Source organism: Myotis yumanensis, unplaced genomic scaffold (genome assembly GCF_028538775.1).
Source record: "Myotis yumanensis isolate MYYU_CA2020_CCGP unplaced genomic scaffold, mMyoYum1.0.hap1 SCAF_1, whole genome shotgun sequence".
NCBI classification, from domain to species: Eukaryota; Metazoa; Chordata; class Mammalia; order Chiroptera; family Vespertilionidae; genus Myotis; species Myotis yumanensis.
This window is the reverse complement of record NW_027223752.1, coordinates 228,442,373-228,460,799: the sequence shown is the minus strand read 5'-3', so window position 1 is coordinate 228,460,799 and position 18,427 is coordinate 228,442,373. Positions and strand designations below refer to the sequence as shown.

At 40.4% G+C, this 18,427-nt stretch overlaps 1 protein-coding gene across 2 annotated transcripts in view; it reads right to left on the bottom strand.

Annotated features, from left to right (window-relative positions):
• KCNIP4 (potassium voltage-gated channel interacting protein 4) overlaps window positions 1-18,427 on the bottom strand; it is a 948,564-nt gene that overhangs the window by 755,166 nt on the left and 174,971 nt on the right. Inside the window, exon 1 of one of the 2 annotated variants that reach the window (XM_070398733.1) lies at window positions 1,121-1,459. The exons of the other annotated variant lie outside the window; for it this stretch is intronic. Coding sequence (XP_070254834.1) covers window positions 1,121-1,208 — 88 coding nt within the window. The 5' untranslated portion in view covers window positions 1,209-1,459. Of the gene's footprint in view, window positions 1-1,120; window positions 1,460-18,427 lie in introns of those variants that run through there. 2 annotated transcript variants of the gene reach the window in all.

The window sequence follows — 18,427 nt, the reverse complement described above, 5'->3', positions numbered from 1 at the left end:
TTAATACTTAATAATGCTCTCAGAAATCATTTGATTTTCACAGTCACTGTCTCAAAATTGTTTTTCCTGCTCAGGTTGTCAGTACAATCAGATATGCAATTCTCTTATTAACCAGAGAGTATATTTCCTAGAGAAAATGTTGCTCTCATTTGCCTAGCCTGACAGTGTATAGATTTTGTTACAAACTCTTCTTCCACATTACTTAAAGAAAATAGATATAAGCTGAAAACATACAATAGTTCTTCATGGGGAGAATCAAATCAAAATGCAATATATTAGCCAAGCTTTGCCTGTCAGAAGTTTGGTGGTCTATGAAATATATCTATTTCTGTAACATATTACAAGTAGTTTTGGTCCCACCTGTCACTATGTTAATGAGGCATTGCCTAGAAATTTCATGGGCACTAAAACTGGTGCCCATCAGTTTAGGCTCATGATTGGGGACATCTTAAAAATATTTCCTTGCTATAAAAACTTAGATCTAGATAAGAGTTTCTATTTCAACCATGCAAATTTTTAAACACTGAAATCCCCTGCAATGAAACAAATATCAAACCTCTCTCATGGACAATTTACTCTTCAGTTGCTTTCACATTTTGCAAACCCAAGAGAAATGTCCTCAACTCTCTCACTGCTCTGCTGTATGACCAAATCCTAGAAATAATCTATGGATTAGAGTGATCAAAGAATTTGAGAATTTCTAAGTACCTGCAGAATTGCTAAATACCTGCAGAATCTCCAAACACAGCTATGTGATTCCCCAGTAAACTGCAGCAAGCAGGAGAGAGGGGAAAAACCCCTCACACAATCAAGCATTTTTTAAAAAATTTCCTTCCACACTGAAGACACTGCCTCCTTAGACTGAGGCACATTCAACGGCAAGGCAACCCTGTCAGAAACATGAAAAATACATCCCCAGAATCCAGATCGACCCTCAATGAAAGCTGCACTGCACACATCGCTAGCAACGTGCATCTCAGCAAACACCCACCAACTGTATGTTAGTGACAACATTCAGAATAAACACAACACAGAAACACAGTGAGCCTTTCCTATTGCATTTCAACTTCGTGATCACGCTCTCCCGGCCTCGATTGAAGAAAAATAAAAAAGTCATTACCTGTATGAAGAGAACCTGTTAATAGTCTGAGAAGGTACTGGGCAAATTTCAATATTTCACGTTTACACCGTTTTCTACAGCCACTCATCTTAAGCAACAAGGTATTCCTCTGAGAAGAGCCAGAAGTCTTTGCCAATAAAAAAGAGACAGCCTCTGAGGGGAAACTTCTTCCTCAGTTTGTGTCACAGGCTGTCTCACAACTCCTGTGGAATTAGCTGTTAGTGCCTCAATCGGAAATTCCTGTAAAAAGCTAGAGAAGCCGAGACAGACAGAAGAGGAACGGGGTGGTGAGAAAAGGCTGCTTCTCAGAATGGTCCCCAAGTTCTTCTGTGGCACAGACCAGGCTGCCCTTCACACTTGTAGGGACCTGCGGAGGCTCAGCTCAGCATCCCCCCTCCTGGAGCGATCACAACCTCACCGACCACTCGGAGGGAGGCGGGGCCTGGATGCCAGCTCATCAATGAATCAGCATGGAAGCCAGGGAGGGGACAGATGACAGGTCACTGGGGCTGCAACCCTTCGGATACTCATAAAAGGAGCCTGCTAATGCAATCCAGCCCGCTGCGGGGTGAGTCTGAGGGTCCGAGGCTGTGCAAAAATGTTTCCAAAAATAAAAGGCAAGTAGGGAAGCATGCTGCTCAAGGTCAGACACCAGACAGTTCCCTGGCACAGTGTTAATCAGATTCAGAAAGCCTAATTGGTGGGACGGCTCCCTGGAGGCGCTGACCCTGACTCTAAAAAGCAGAGTAGAAGGTTTACCTCCCAATCGAGGAGAAGCTGTTTGGTCACAGAGAAATACCCTCCACTTCACGGGCACAGAGGTGGAAAATCAGCTGTTAGAGAAATTCAGCTGCTTTCTGCACTGTCCAGGCTCAGGTATTTGGAAATCAAAAAAAAAAAAAAAAAAGAATCATTATATGCTTTAAAATACAGTAGCCTGGAAACCACAACTTTTAAGCCCCTATGCTTTGCCTCCAGGTGACTGAGCTCCGAAACGAATTTGCTGCGTTAGCCTCAGAGGAGAGCCTTCCTCAGTTACTTCATATTTCTAAAAGGCAAATTGCAACTTGCTAGCTCCCCGCCAATGGACTTTCTTTGATTTTTTTAAATATATTTTTTATTGATGTCAGAGAGGTAGGGAGAGGGAGAGAGAGATAGAAACATCAATGATGAGAGAGAATCACTGATCGGCTGCCTCCTGCACGCCCCCTATTGGAGACTGAGCCCCTAACCCGGGCATATGCCCTCCACCGGAATCCAACCCTGGACCCCTCAGTCTGCAGGCCGTCTCTCTATCCACTGAGCCAAACTGGCTAGGGCCCGATGGACTTTTTAAAAACATATGTTTTTATTAATTTTACAGAGAGAGGAAGGGGGAAAGAAACATGGATCGCCTGCCTCCTGCATAGCCCCCTACTGGGGATCGAGCCTGGAACCCAGGCGTGTTCCCTGACCAGGAATCAAACCAGCCACCTCGTGGTGCATGGGGCAACGCCCAACAAACTAAGCCACACTGGCCAGGGCCTAATGGACTGATTTTATTAGTGGGCACCACTGGGAGAGTCTCCAATTTTCACCAAGTACTTTTCTATTAAAAGGCAATGTTACTGAGGTAGGCAGTCGCTTTGAAAGCCAGAGGGCTATAGGCTTGCCTTAGTTAAAGGCGAAGGGCTTTTGTCTGGGTTTTTTTTTCTTTTCATTCTTAAATCCTTGGGCAGGCTGCAGGATTTCTCTTCATTCTAATTTATACTCCAGGGATTTGGTCTGTTTATTTTGTTTTTTGCTTGTTTTGTATAAATGTAAATATTAAAGAGATTTAGTACATATGGATATGCATCCTCCAGCTTTTAAATATCTAGACAGGCTCTTTTTTTTTTCTTGACAGTTGTGACAATTCTAGTTGGAACTAATATTTCCCAACAATACCATGCATGAAATGGTGTTCTTTTACAATAAAGAAAGAAGCACTCCTCAAATCCTAGAATTAAGCAGATTTAACAGTAACCCCTTGTCTTCTATAACCCTTCCCATTCCCACCAGACTCTGTGGAATAATTATTTAAATGAAATTATGAAGCATGCTCTCCAGAAATTTTCAGAACTTTCGTTGAAAGTGTCTGAGCTACGAATAGATCCATACACACAGGTTAGCAACATACTTCTTGAAATTCTTGCTCTCATGCATTTGCCATAAGGGATGGTGTCCCTAGTTTAAAATAGGCAGAAAATATACACTACTGCGGTTGTATGGTTGGGCTAATTATTTTAAAGCCTCGTTTTCTTATCTATAAAATGGGGATCAAAATATTTAATTCGTTTGTTGGAGAGTGAAATAAGATAAGATACTAAGCAGAGCACTTTCATGCATTAATGCAGAAATTATGTATTGAGCCTTTGTTATGTTTCATGTACGGTTCTAGGTGCCAGAGATAGAACAGTCAGGAAGAAATGGAAGCCCCTGCATCCAAGGAGCTTGCACGTCAGTATAATAAACAACAATTAAACAAGGAGTAAATAAGAAAATATCACTTACGAGTAAGTGCTGCAGAGACTATTGAAACCAGACTGGTAAAATAGGAAGTCAGTAGGTTGAGTGGTCAGGAAAGATATCTCTTAATTACGCTGGGATACAAATCACACAAGAAGGAGCCAACCATCAGCCATGAGATGTTTGGGGGAAAGAGCATGTCAACAGAGGTAGAAGCTTGTGCAAAGACTGCAAGCAGAGAATGGGCCAAGCATCCTAAAGGAACAAAAAGAAGGATGCAGCTGCTGTGGCATACCTCCTGAGCCAGCAGGCACTTACAGATGATTGCATAGAGGAAGACAGGGTCAGAGCATACTAGTAGGGCCTTATAGCCAGGGTAAGAAATTGGGATTTCAGTCTTTGTGTGCTGGGATATCTCTCCAAGGACTAGGGAAATTCTGTGATCTGTCTGCTATGAAAAGGGTGAATCGTAGGGAGCAGGTATGGAAGAATGAACACCTCTGAGGACATAACAGTGGTTCAGGTGAGAAATGCTGGTGGCCTGGCCTGGAGTGGAAATGAGAGAAGGTTGCTTTCTGGATATATTTTGAAACAATAAATAGGGTTGGGAATAAGGGAAAGAGAAGAATTGAAGATGACTCAGTTTGGAGCTTGAAACATTAGATGGGTATATTTAATGAGTTGATGAAATAGACACACTGCAGGTACACTACCGGAGTTAAGAAAATAAACAATTCTGCATTAATATATCTTCAGTGTACTCATAATTTAAGATGTATTTTTACGGACATTTGACAACTTATGTAAAATGGACCCATTATTCAAAAAAAATTAAAATAATCTACCAATGAAATAATTTGAACAGCCTTATCATTGTTAAGTAAATTTAATTTACATTTTAAAAATTCCTCAAAAAAGAGAACTTCAGGTCACATGGTTTTCCTACCAAATATGAAGAAGAATTAACACCAATTCTTGACTATCTCTTCCAGAAAGTAGAACTTGTTTTATGTACTTAGTATTATCCTGATTCCAAAACCAGACAATAGCATAACAGAAAACTACACACAAAAGATCTCTTACTAATATAGATTTAAAAATCCTTAACAAAACATTATCAAAGAGAATTCAGGAATATATAAAAAGTAGTACATATAATAGCCAGGTGGGTCTCATTCGAGAGATATAAAACTAACTCATTATTAAAGAAAATGAAGTAATTCACCATGTTTAAAGACTAAAGAAAAAATAACATAATCATACCAACTGATTTTTTTAAAGCATATGACAAAATTTGACACCCATTCATGATTTTGTAAATCTCAGAGAAATAGAAATAGAGGGCAGCTTCCTCAACTTGATAAAGAGCAAATACAAAAACCAACAGGTAACATCCTACTTAATATTGAGCAGAGGGACTGAATGCTTTCACCCTAAGATCAGGAACAAGGCAAGAATAAATGTCTGCTTCAACCAGTGTTATTCAACATAGTGTTGGAAGTACTAGTCAGTGCGATAAGGTTACAAAAGGCAATTAAAGCAAAAAATAAAATTATCTTATTTGCAGAGGACATAATTAACTATGTAAAATTTCTCAAGGAATCTACAAAAACAAACAAACAAAAACAAAACAAAACAAAAAAACAGAATTAACTAGTGAGTTTGGCCAGGTCACAGAAAACTAGCTAAACATTCAGTTGTTTTACTGAGGAATCAACTATTGTGCTAGCAAGGAACATGTAGACACTAACATTTAAAATCCATTTCTTACAATTTCATTAAATTCATTTCTTACATTTCTTATAATTTCTTACAATTATCTCAAAATAAAAAGTTACCTTACAATTAAATAAAGATAATTTTTAAAATACCTTTTTAGCTCTTAATATACTTTAAGGTTATAGGTCTGAATATACACAAGTGAACCAAACAGACAAATTTAGTGGTTCATGAAGCTTATATTACAACTAGGGACTCAGTGCATGAATTTGTGCACCTTGAAAGGAATTGTGGGCCGTGAGGCTGCCGTGGGCACAGGGGCAGGTCTCAGCCCATCCTCCGCATCCCCACCTGGCCCCTCCCACTGTGGCCCCCCGGTCACTTCTCTGCTGGCAGACTGCTCCCGCCGCTGCTGCTCCCACAGTGCCGGCACCACTCTCTCGCACCTGATGACAGCACGGAGCGATTGGGGCCGCACCTGATGACAGCACGGAGCGATTGGGGCCAGCGCCAGCAACAGGTACAAGTGCCAGGCGGGACTGCAGCAACACGGAAGCAAAGAACTTTCAGTAACCACCAGAGGCTCACCCCAATGACAGCTATTGGTGCCCCGCCTTGGTCTGGCGACCCTGCTCACCAGCTCCACCATCCCGTCATGGCTGACACCCACCATGTTCCATGTGCGCCCCCTGGTGGTCAGAGCATGTCATAGCAACCGGTTGTTCGGTTGTTCCCGTTTGGTCTATTTGCATATTAGCCTTTTATTATATAGGATGGCGAAAAAGAGACAACAGAATGAGTCCAGGAGAACTGAATATGCTGAATGGTGATGCAAGTGAAATGGAGTGATCAAAAAAGTCTTCATTGAAATGACAGTTGAGCAAAGAGTTGAAGGAGGTGCAAGAGTGGGCCATGTGGATACCTGGAGGAAACATGCGGGAACTTTCTCTGCATCTGCATGTTTCCGCAGCCTCTGACAGGCAGTCAATACAAATAATTCTGTTGGGGAACTTTCCTGAAATCAGCTCTCTGTAAAGGCTCATGCTTGATGTCAAAGCCCAGAGCAACAATACGGTCAATCTTTTCTCTGGGAAAGCAATTACAAATCACCACTTTTTTTAGAGAACCATCTTGCCTGTATCTATTTATTGTTGGAAATTGTTAGGGGAAATACTGTTGTTAATGTTATCCTGAAGAAAGCACCAAACATAATTAGTAAGATAAATATAAAATGTCAGAGTATTAGAAAATTTTAAAAAATGCTCCCTTTGCCGAAACCGGTTTGGCTCAGTGGGTAGAGCGTCGGCCTGTGGACTGGGGGGTCCCAGGTTCGATTCTGGTCAAGGGCATGTACTGGGTTGTGGGCACATCCCTAGTAGGAGATGTGCAGGAGGCAGCTGATCGAGGTTTCTCTCTCATCGATGTTTCTAACTCTCTATCTCTCTCCCTTCCTCTCTGTAAAAAATCAATAAAATATATATATTTTTTAAAAATGCTCCCTTAATGATCAACTAATGAGGATTAATATAACCATTATCTCCAAAAAGTATCAATAATCAAGGTTGCATGCTCAAAAATAAGAGATGTCTTTAATGTTTCAGAACTGCTTCAGCAATGCAGGTGTCATCACAGAAAAATGTAAGTGAATTTTATAACAGGTCATCAAGGGTTTTCTTGATGAACAAACTAGTAAGCATCTTCAGCATAAGGTACAGAATCTAGTAACGTTTCTTGCAGTAAATTTCTAGCTAAGTTTAATGTAAAGGCAAACTGTAAGGTAAGAACTAAAGGTCCTATGATGAGGGAGGATTCCACAAGCAACCACTAGTCATATGTAAATTACAGAGGAATCTGAAAGTGTGGGCTCATTCCATTTGTATTCTCATTGCATTATGGAGAAATTTATTTTCTATTTATTTTCTGACCAGTTCCTTTTGACAAGTCTAAGTTCCAAGGAAAGTAGATTTTAAATACACTAGGATCATCCTCGGTGCTCCCTACAATGGTAAAAATCAACGTGATTGGCTGATTAAGGGAAGATGGTTAGCTTTCCTTTAAGGAAAAAAAGAACCCACTGATTCCCAAGAACACCCATGCCAGGGTGGAGTTTTCCCCCAAACCCTACTTCTCTCAGTACATCTTGGTGCATTCTGTGTATCTCAGTGGGAATAGCCATTGTTATGCTTTTCAAATTGTCACAAGTTGCAAAATTAAACATGTGCAGCTTAAAAATAGCTCACCATGGGGCTGCAGAGAGCAGCAGAGCCTGGAGGCAAAGGCACAGGTTTTGAAAATGGGTCTTGATAAAATATCAAACTAGCTCCTGTCCATTAGAGAGGAATGCCCCAGTGCCAGGTCCATTATTATTCCAGGAATATCACTGTTCACTTACTTTAGTGAATAAAGAGTGTGCCAACATTCTAATAACTTTTGCATCAACTTTGGAACCAGCTCTGTGAATACCAGGAAAGTCAAAATCAAACCTTCTGTCTTAAGAAGTTCTTTCTTGGGCCTGTGTCAAAATCAGTAGAAACGCATCTAATCATTATTCTAGGTAATACCTGGATGATACTATCTATCATTCATGTTTCCTATCATCATTTAATATCCTACAAGGAGACTAAAACTACTGATATGAGAATTAGGAATCACATTGGCACTAAGGAACTGAGATAATGCAGATAATTACATGTAAATAGAGCCACAGAAGTATCTATTTAATACAGATTAGGAGACTGAAAGAAAAAACTGAAGGGCGAAAGGAGTAAAATTTTTTTCCATAAGATAAACTTTTAGCTGTTGTTTTGTTTTGTTCTCAAGAGGGAGAGCCATAAATTTTCATTCATGACTATTCAGGGGTTAAGTAAAAAGTGTATGTGACAGAACCATTTATTTTAGGGACACAGTCCATCAGAAAAATGTGCCCCCTAGAGCTGAAGGCTCCTTCAATGAGACTCCACCCACCTTGAGCCCAATCGAAAAGCCTTCTTATTATGGTGAAGGGAGCTGGGAAGAGATGCATTTCCCTGATGGAGACCCCCCCAGGGAGTCAAAGTCAGGTGCACGTGCTGTGCTTAAAAGTAAATACTCATTGGAGTGTCCTGACAAGCAGAGATGTGGCTAAGATGGTGGGGGCAGGGCATGGAAACAGGTTTCCACACTGGAATGCAGAACCTCAAAGGCGGGTAGGCTGAAGGCCAGCAGCAGGAAGGTTATGGCCGCCCAGTCTCATATTTACTCCCAGATTGCAAAAGAGAGGAGCTGACTAGTCCCAAGGCCCATTCTTCCACAAAATTAGGATGAAAACTAAGTCCTGAAAATTATATCAGCTTATTCTGTCTGTGATAGACCCCCCCATTTCCGATGGGCCTTATAAAGATGTTGCAATTTAGCACTGGAATGAATATCAAGCTATTTGCCTTTATGAGGACTCATTTCACTCAGCTATTCAGCAGGCTTGTAATCTCCTGTCTTAAAACAACACAAAACAAAAAAACTCTGGGGGTATTAAAGCAATACCTTACAACTATCTAGTAATTTTAAAGTGTTGATATATAAATATATTTAGCTTCATTGAGATCCCTGGAACATATCCACTTCCATTTTATCTGCACTCTTGCTTGGTGTTTCTCAAAGTGTGGATTTTGACCTATGTATCCTAGAACTATTCTAGAATGCCAATTTAAAATGCAGCTTTCTTCAACATACAGACTCAGAAGCTCTGAATATGGGCCCGGGAATCTTACAAATTTAGCATCTCCTGAGTTCTCAAAAACACAGAACTTTGGTAATCTAGGCAACCTAAGCCAACTACCATCTTGGAATGAAAGGTCGAAGGAAAACTAAATTGCAATCTGAAGATGATGAAACTATGGTTCTATGTAAGTTCTAGGCATGCTTCAAGAATCTGTCAGATACTTTAGCCAAAAGCCACCTCAGGTGGCTGAGCCACCTCAGGTGGCCGTCTTGGAAATACATCCCCAGCCTTCCACTTCCAGACAAATCACAAGTGAGCCAAGGAAGCTTCACTTTCCATTACATCAAAGGCAATAAATGGGCAGCTTTAAACAATCTGGTTGCTCTTTTGGCTTCAACAAAAGTCATCAACCACAAGCAGTCCCGTGGTGTCTATTCAAATCTAAGGGGCAGACATAGGCTTAGTGAGAATGCATTTTTTAAAGCATTCAATTTTTTAAGTGGAGGGAAGGTAACTAGTATAAACTTTTATTGTATTATAGATAGCGGGTGTCATGAATAGGCATGACCTTTGGAATCAAAGAATGGTATTTGGTTCCTAGCCGTAACTCTTTTTTAGTTATTGTTTTTTGAGAGAGGGAGAGGGAGAGGGAGAGGGGGAGAGAGAGAGAGAGAGAGAGAGAGAGAGAGAGAGAGAGATCAATGTGAGAGAGAAATATTAACCAGTTGTCTCACACACACATCCCAAGCGGGCATTGAGCCCATAACCTGGGTAAGTGCCCTGATCTGGAATCAAAGCCACCAACTTTTGGTGTATGGAACCATGCTCCAACTAACTGAGCCACACAGGCCAGGGTGACAATGCATATTTATAATATTTTTATTAGAATAGCCAATATGTTTAGAAACAATTACACCACGTGCATGATATTTAAATATTAATACCCAATAAGCAAATTCTTTTCCCTCTATTATATTTCTGAAAGATTAGTCATTCTTTTTCAATTTACCTGTTATGTCTGATTTTTCAAGCAACTGTGAGCAAGCTAAATTCCAACCAATGTTTCTTTGATTTTGTTTGTTTTGTTAAAGAGAGACTCAGGACTTTCCACCTTTTTCTCTTGAGAAGTGAAGTTTCAGAAAATAAAAATTTTGAATCTGGGGTAACTGTGAAGAGCAGTTTATAATAAAAATGTTGAAAAGAGCAATACATTAGTTGGTCTCCCGCTTACTCTCTCTTAACATATACCTATGAAGAGCTGATTTAGGCAATTTTTATTGAGTTTCTACTACTTACCAGGCAGAAGTCAATAATTAAGTTTTAGATGATGTTAAGGCACCTAGCGAGCATTTGAAAATGCTGATCTAACATTCAGAATAAATGTCATAATTAAAGGTCACATGTAGAAGTCATCCATGGAGAAGTGACAGTTAAAGCTGTGTATGGCTGGAATCTCTGAAGAAGCCAGCAGTGACTTACCAGGCTGTTGTCACATAGTCTTAGTTTTAAATGGCTGTGCCCTATTTTTCATCCAAGATGGACCTGCCTTACACTATTTATTTCTCATAAAACAGATTTTTAAGGAGAAGATACATATTTTAATAAAAAAAATAAAGAGCTTAAAATACAAACCAAGAAAACAAAAAATTGTCTGAAGATTATGGAAAATAAGTATAACATTGAAATTGAAATATCCTCAATTTGATTTGTTCAACAAGGAGGAATTTTTGTACTTATGTAAATACCTAGAAATATTTGAATCAACGGCATTAGATAATCAAAGAAACATATTTAGCCCCTAATATCATATACTAGGTTATGATTCTCTTTAGTGTGAGTGATCCATTTTGAAAAGTTTCTGCTAAAGTTCCCATCGATGCTTTTATAACATTAATGCTATGGGCCAAATGCTAATAAAATAAAGATAAACTCACACATCCTCATCTTCCCTTTAATAAGTGCCCACATCATGTTATGATAACCATGGGTGCTGCCAGTATATGCAACGTTCAGATGAAATTGGACGGGAGAGCACACACCGGCGTGTCACTATGGAAAACAAAACAGTAAAATGACAACACACAGTTCCTGCCATCTCCCCAAACTATGAATCCTTGTTTGACTTCCTTAAAGCAAAATGATGCTGAAAATAAGGATGACTTTGAGACCCCATCTCACAACTCTAAATTCCACTGTGACAAGCTGAAGACAAAGAGTGCCTCCAAATCCCCCGTGCCTTCTGAATGTCCTTGAGTGTGCTCGAAGGAGTCACTTCCCCCAGCTGTCTGGAGGAGCACAGTGCCCACACGCCCCTGAACTCGCTGCCAGAGCCCCTTTTCATCAGAGCAGCGAGATTAAATATTCAGGACCTTGCCATGGTGGTGCAGAGCACAGTAATGCAGGGCTCTGACCTTCCCCAGGAAATGCAGTCAGGGGACAAAGGCGTGACAGCGGGTGACACCGTGCTGTCATGGAAAACCCCTAATGCAGCTTTCATGTTATACACTCTCCAGGATGGTAAATGCACTATTGAACGCTCACTGCACAAGCTTTACTAAAAGCCTTTTTAATGCATGCTGCCAACTCATATTCAGATCCAGCCACAGCTGCCCCGCTGCCCCAGGTGAACTTCGGGGCCCTGGTGCTAGGAGTGCGAGGCTGAGAAATGAGAGGGTGCTGGACTGAGTGTGGGGCTTGCATTCGCGACCCCTAAAAGGACCAAAGGTAGGCAAGCTGCTTTGGGTCTCAATTGCCTGGCCTGTCAAACGATGGCGTTGAATTAAATAACTCTCGCTTTCTGTTCCAACTAAAAAACAATATCTACACAAGGGGCTCTAGATATATATGCTTTATACAGCCACACACAATGTTCCATAATGTGACTGTCCTTCGGCAGTTTTCAGGTGTTCTGCTACCACAAATAATACTGCAATAAGTTACCTTCTACACACAGCCTGATGCTATGGAGCTTTTCTTTCCAGAGGTTTGTGACATTTACGTAGACACATGCCCACTACGTATTATTGAGTGAGAAAAAGGTTACAAAAACATCTATATAATATGATTCTATTTTTTTGTGAACTAAAACTACATTCTCTACATGTGTGCATCTCATTTGCAAAGAATGACAACCTACTTCATTGGGGGAAAAATAGATGATATAAGAAAGAGGGGCAACAAGATGGAAGCTCTCATGACATATGCTGACATTTAGAATACAAAACTATAAAATTTATGAAAATATGAAAAAAAATGAACATCTACATAATAAATGTATATAGATTGAAGGAAAACATTAATTTCATTAAGTGATGATAAATTGAGACAAGTTTTACTTGAGTTCCTTCTGTTACGTTTATATTGCTTTTGCAGAAAAGTAACATACACAGAAGGGAAAATAATGAGTCTGTGATATGAAATCACCTTAGAAGACCTATGCCCCCAAATACCAATGATGTCTATTTATTGAACATTATTTATGGGCAGGACACTGAGGTGAAAAATTTTGCTGAGTTATCTCATCTTTGCAAGAGACATCTGAGGTAGTTCTTATTATCCCCCTAAAAGGATGGAGGAGCTGAAGCTGAGAAAGATTAACTAACTCTCCTAAAATCTTTGTGGTATCAACTATCACATCTCAAATGTGTTCCACTCTGCCTGACCCCAAAAACCTATGCTCTAAAACAGTACAGAATTTCATAGTCAACCTTTCTGCTTCCTGTGAAGGCTAAAAAAACCCACATAAATCATTTATAGGGTTACAGTATTAGATTTCTTTTTTTTTTTTTTTTTTACTATATAGCTATCTATACTAATAAAAGGGTAATATGCTAATTGGAACAGGTCGACCAGACATCTTCCAGTCATCCTGTCCTCCTTTCCAGACAAAGCCACGGTGGCGGGGGATAAGGCAGAGGCGGCTAGGGCAACCAGGATGGCAGGGGAGCAGTTAGGGGCGATCAGGCCGGCAGGGGAGCAGTTAGGGATGATCAGGCCAGCAGGGGAGGGCGGTTAGGGGCGATCAGGTCGGCAGGCAGAAGGGTTAGGGTTTGTCAGGCAGGCAGGGGGGTTAAGGGCGATCAGGCAGGCAAGCAGAGTGGTTAGGGGCAATCAGGCAGGCATGCAGGTGAGCGGTTAGGAGCCAGTGGTCCTGGATTGCGAGAGGAATGTCTTACTGCTGGTCCCAGATTGGAGAGGGTGCAGGCCGGGCTGAGGAACACCCCTCCTCTCCCAACTGCTGTGCATGAATTTCATGCACCGGGCCTCTAGTTAAAATTATAACAGATAAACCATGTGTTTTAGAAGTACTAAAGCAAAAGTTAATATGATTGCTTATAAAAATGACAAATATTGACTTTTACCATTCTTGAATATTTTAACAGATACAATAATTTTATATAGGGACCTAGATATGCTAATGCATTTAAGGAATTTTACAAGATCGAACTTAGCAAACTTAGTGGGATTTATTTTCAATTGAGGTAAGTCTGCTATTGTTGATCCTATAGAGCAGGGGTCCTCAAACTATGGCCCGCGGGCCACATGCAAATACAAATATTGTATTTGTCCCCGTTTTGTTTTTTTACTTCAAAATAAGATATGTGCAGTGTGCATAGGAATTTGTTCATAGTTTTTTTTTTTTTTATTATAGTCTGGTCCTCCAACGGTCTGAGGGACAGTGAACTGGCCCCCTGTTTAAAAAGTTTGAGGACCCCTGAATAGAGTAACTCCTTGTATACCAGTAAAATGGGATGGGGGGGGGGAGCATTTTTCCTCCAATCTTTCGTCAGTTTGAGAAGTACATTTTCCATGTTTTTGTAATTTTTCCTTTAGCAAAGCACTTTATCTCATGGGCATTTTGGCACATTTTGAAGACTCGCCCATGGTTATGAGCAGAGATGGATTTTTCTTACATTATGTTTGCTTAGTCCTCTCTTATGCAGTCTTCTCTCTCGGTAAACTCTTTCCATCCCTTTCTCCTGAAATGAGGCTAGTTTCTCTCTTTTATTTTGCTGCTGAAACACAGATTCATTTCTGCAAATGTCTGTTCCAGCACTCCCAGCATAGACCAATGCCATGGCCAGCTGCTATTGTGTGGGATGTAAGGGCAATTTTTCTATTTAGAGATCTGAGAAAAGCTGGCCATAGCAGCAATTAGCCAATTTAGTCCCAATTCTTCTTTTCTTTTATTGCTTAGCATTATTTATTCAGGAGATAAACTTGCATGGACATTCACTTTAATATTGGACACCTTAGAAAGTGCAAGAACTGAGGACTTGGGCCATCTGCACTTCCTATACCAATCCTTTTATTTACTGTCCATGATTTTTGCCAGATCACTTAAAAATGTCAAAGCCTCAATTTAATCATGTGTGAAGGTAACTAATAATGCCTACCTAAAAGACCGAGTCAATAAACATCTTATGAGAACTAAATCAGATGCTGTATGTAAATCCCATTAGAAAATATATCTGGTATACTAGAGATGGTTCATCTATGGATGCTGCCACTGTTACTGTTATTACTGGTGTTATTCTTATTAATGTGATCTGCTTCTTCATTCAAAATTGAGAAGGAAACATTTTTAAAACAAATAAATAGTTCCTGGGGGCAGCATCTAAAGTCCCTCTAAGTAGAGGAATCTTCTTGAATTTTCTTGTGATTATTATTTGAATAGAAATTAGAGCCATATATAAATAATATAAAATATATCTGCCTTCTTTCTTTTATTATGTATACACTAGAGGCCCAGTACACAAAATCCATGCACTGGGGTGGGGGTGTCCCTCAGCCTGGCCTGCATCCTTTCACAGTCCGGGAGTTCTCAGGGGATATCCTACTATGGGAGGTGACCAAGAAGGCTGATCATCCCCCCCATTGCCCCTCCGCTGCCACTGGTCGCTGCCGCCTCCGCCCCCCGCCCCCCAACACCGTCCCCTCCCTCTGCCAGCTGGCACACACGTTGGCTGGCCTGGGGCTGCCTGCTCACCAGCCCTGCCCCCTGCTGACTGGTCATTCCACCATTTGGTCGATTTGCATATTAGCCTTTTATTATATAGGATACATTGGCTATCCAGTCAACGGGGAATATTACTACAGTGATTGAACTTCATAGTACAAGAGCGTGGAGAGACCCAGGGTGGGCTTCAAAAGATTGTGAAATTACATAAAAATGGTATGAGCATGTATGTATTTTTTGAAAAGATAGTTCAGAGCTTTCATCTGATTCTGAAAAGTTTCTAATATCTTAGAAATAATACCTTATACTACACTAGATATATTGAAGTAAACAATTTATGTCATCAACTTTTTCTCCTCTAGAAACCTAAAGAATATATCAAACTTAAGCCCTAAAAATATGTTCTAGTGAAGTGTTTTGTCATCTTTTTGAGATGTGTCCCCTTTGATAAATGTACTAACATTATAAACTTTCTCTTAAGATTAAAAGTCACCCTAGCTGGTATGGCTCAGTGGATAGAGCATTGGACTGCAGACCAAAGGATCCTAGGTTTGATTCTGGTCAAGGGCATGTACCTCGGTGCAGGTTCCTCCCAGGCCTGGGCCCTGATTAGGGTGCGTGCAGGGGGCAACCAATGGATGTGTTTCTCTCATATCAATATTTATCTCTGTCTTTCCTTCTCTCTTCCACTTTCTCTCTCAAAAAAAAAAAAAAAAAAAAAAAAAGAATGCAAGAATATCCTTCGGTGAGGATTTAAAAAAAATAAAGTAATAGCTGGACCATCAATGGTTCCTGGTGATGACCTCTGGACCGTAGAAGCTGGGAGTGGCCAACCCATCTCTCTCTTTCTGGGCATATGAATCACTTTACAATCTCCCCTGGCAGTTATGTGTCACACAGTCTCCATTGTCCTTGGTGAAAAGGTCATAAAAATGAGCCCTTCTTTACTACTGGTCATCTGGGACATGGGAAAGGAAGGAAAGAGAACAGGAAAGGGAAGAAAGGAGGAGGGCAGAGAGAGATAACAGAGTCATATACAAGGATGGAAGAGAGAGGGAGGAGTGAAGGAGGGAAGAGGGGAGAGAAAACAGGAAATAAAAAAGGGGGAAGGAGAAAATAAAATAAAGGAAGGGAAAAGATGAAAGGAAAAACGGGGAGGGAGGAAGAGAGGAAGAGAGGGAAGGGAAGAGAGATTATAACTAGGTACTTTCGGCATGTTGATAGGTAGGTTTCTGAGAGAGATCTCCCCCAAACGCCTCAACTCGCTTACCCACTCAGCACATTTTCTCTGAGATATCAGGGAGGCAATTGAGGGCATCTGATCCACAGCTTTTAAAATTTCCTATGAATGATATCTTCAAAAATCCAATGAATAATCTTTTAATAATCTGTCTCTTCTGTGTTATATTTTATATCACTATATGCCATATACCAACGTGTGCTGCTTCTTTACCTATTGCCAAACTATTTTTTTGGAGAATGGATGAGAGGACAGCATTCTCCTTAATGAACTGGAACAAAATTCTTTCTCTTCCTTATTTGCTCTTCTGTCTTGATTCAGCTTTAGATGGTGCGTCTTTGCCATTTCTGCTGCAAGATAAAGTGTTTTCAATTCTCTTTAACAAATGTGGGTTGGTGTCTTATAAGTTTCCTTATATCAGGTGCAAGAAGTAAGAGAATTATATCTGCTCTAGAAATTTTCCAGGCCTACAAATATCAGGGGTGAGCTGCATCAGTCATAAAAAGTACTAACGGGAAAAAGTGATTTTATAAAAATTAATATGCTTCCTTCTTGAAAAGATCTACAGTTTTCACAATATAGTTTTCAATTTTTTCTCTGTTTCTGGTACCATAATTGCAGAATATTTCATTTGACTCTTACATTATTCATTCCCTCCTTCATTGAAACATTTATTAAAGGCACTGTAAAATCAGGTTACTTTGATAAAACTTTGAATTCTTTAAGATCAGCATTAAAGTGGAGACACCAGGGATCTATCTAACTGGAGGGAATTAGAATACAACATTTATTAATATAGCCACATGAAAGCCTCTTCTATAATGATGTCAATTTTAGGGGAAGCAGCAAAGGCCAAGAATAAGCCAAACCATTCTTGGTCAGCTCTGATGGTCAGATAGTTGTCCAGGACACCCCAACTCTATTAAGCACAGTGATTCAGTTCACATATGGGGGAAATAGAGAACAGAGTTGAGATTCTGAAAGGAGGCAGAAACTTCTGGTCCCTTGAAGTACTCTAATAAGGAGTCATGTTAGATAAAATTAGAGAACTTAATTGTAAGATGGTCTGAAGCAATGTTCATCTCAGTAAGTGGTCAGTTGGGATCACATCCTCTCCCTCCTAGTCTGATGAACCCGTTCAAATGTCCTCACCTCCAACGCTGGTCCTGACTCATCCCTGTCATCCTCAAATGCCTTTGTTGATGGGAGCAAAGGGCTGTGATCAGAAATTGCTGTCACTCAGTTACTATAGTCATGCCACCTTCTGGGGTGACTGACAGTTAAGAGCTCAGTGTAGGTAATTTAGAAATATATTCTAAGAAGCCATTTCTCCAAATGCAGATAAATTGAGTGAAGCAAGTTACTTTGCTGAGTCAAATAGTCTACTGTCCTTCCAAAGGTGCAACTGCACACTGGAGTTACTTCGTTTCTATCACCAATAAGTCTTACAGGCTTCAAAGGATGCTTGCACATCCCACTTCCCTCTCTTTTAATCGCAGGTTTCCTAACCCTGTGTTTCTCCATCTTGACACTGATAATTCTTTGTTGCCGGGGGCTGCCTCGCACTCTGTGGGATCATCCCTGGTCTCCACCTAGTAAATGTCAGAAGTACTCCTCCAGTGTGACAACCAAAGATGTCCCCAGACATTCCCTAATGTTTCCTGGGGGAATCATCACCACCCAGCCCGCTGAGAACTCCTGTTTAAGACCAGGAACTTGATAAATGAGATCTCTGAGAATTCTTGCGTACAGCTCCCATGATTCACATTTCACCTGTGGTTTCCAGAACGTTCATTACATAATTCATTATATTAACTACACAGCTCCCTAAAATCCAAAGGATTATAATAAGCACATCAAATACACTGAGCACTGCACGAATCTCTATAATAGCTGAGCTTTTGTATGGATTTGCACAAATTAGGCTATGGGAGACCAAGGGGACTTTATTTTCAATTCACCATGCAAGCCTTTGGCCACCTACCCTCAATCAGAGAAGCCTAAGACTGAAACGAAGAGCAACGGGCAGCAGTCCCCAATTTTACTTTTGCTAGCTTGCTTGTTTTTCCCAGCTGGGTTGAACTGATTGGAATTTGTACATATTAACTCATTAACCTGATTTTTTACTTCCTTTGTTTTCTGATTTGAGACCATTGATCACTGGTCACCCCAATGAAGTTTCACAACACAAGTGCTATCCAATAA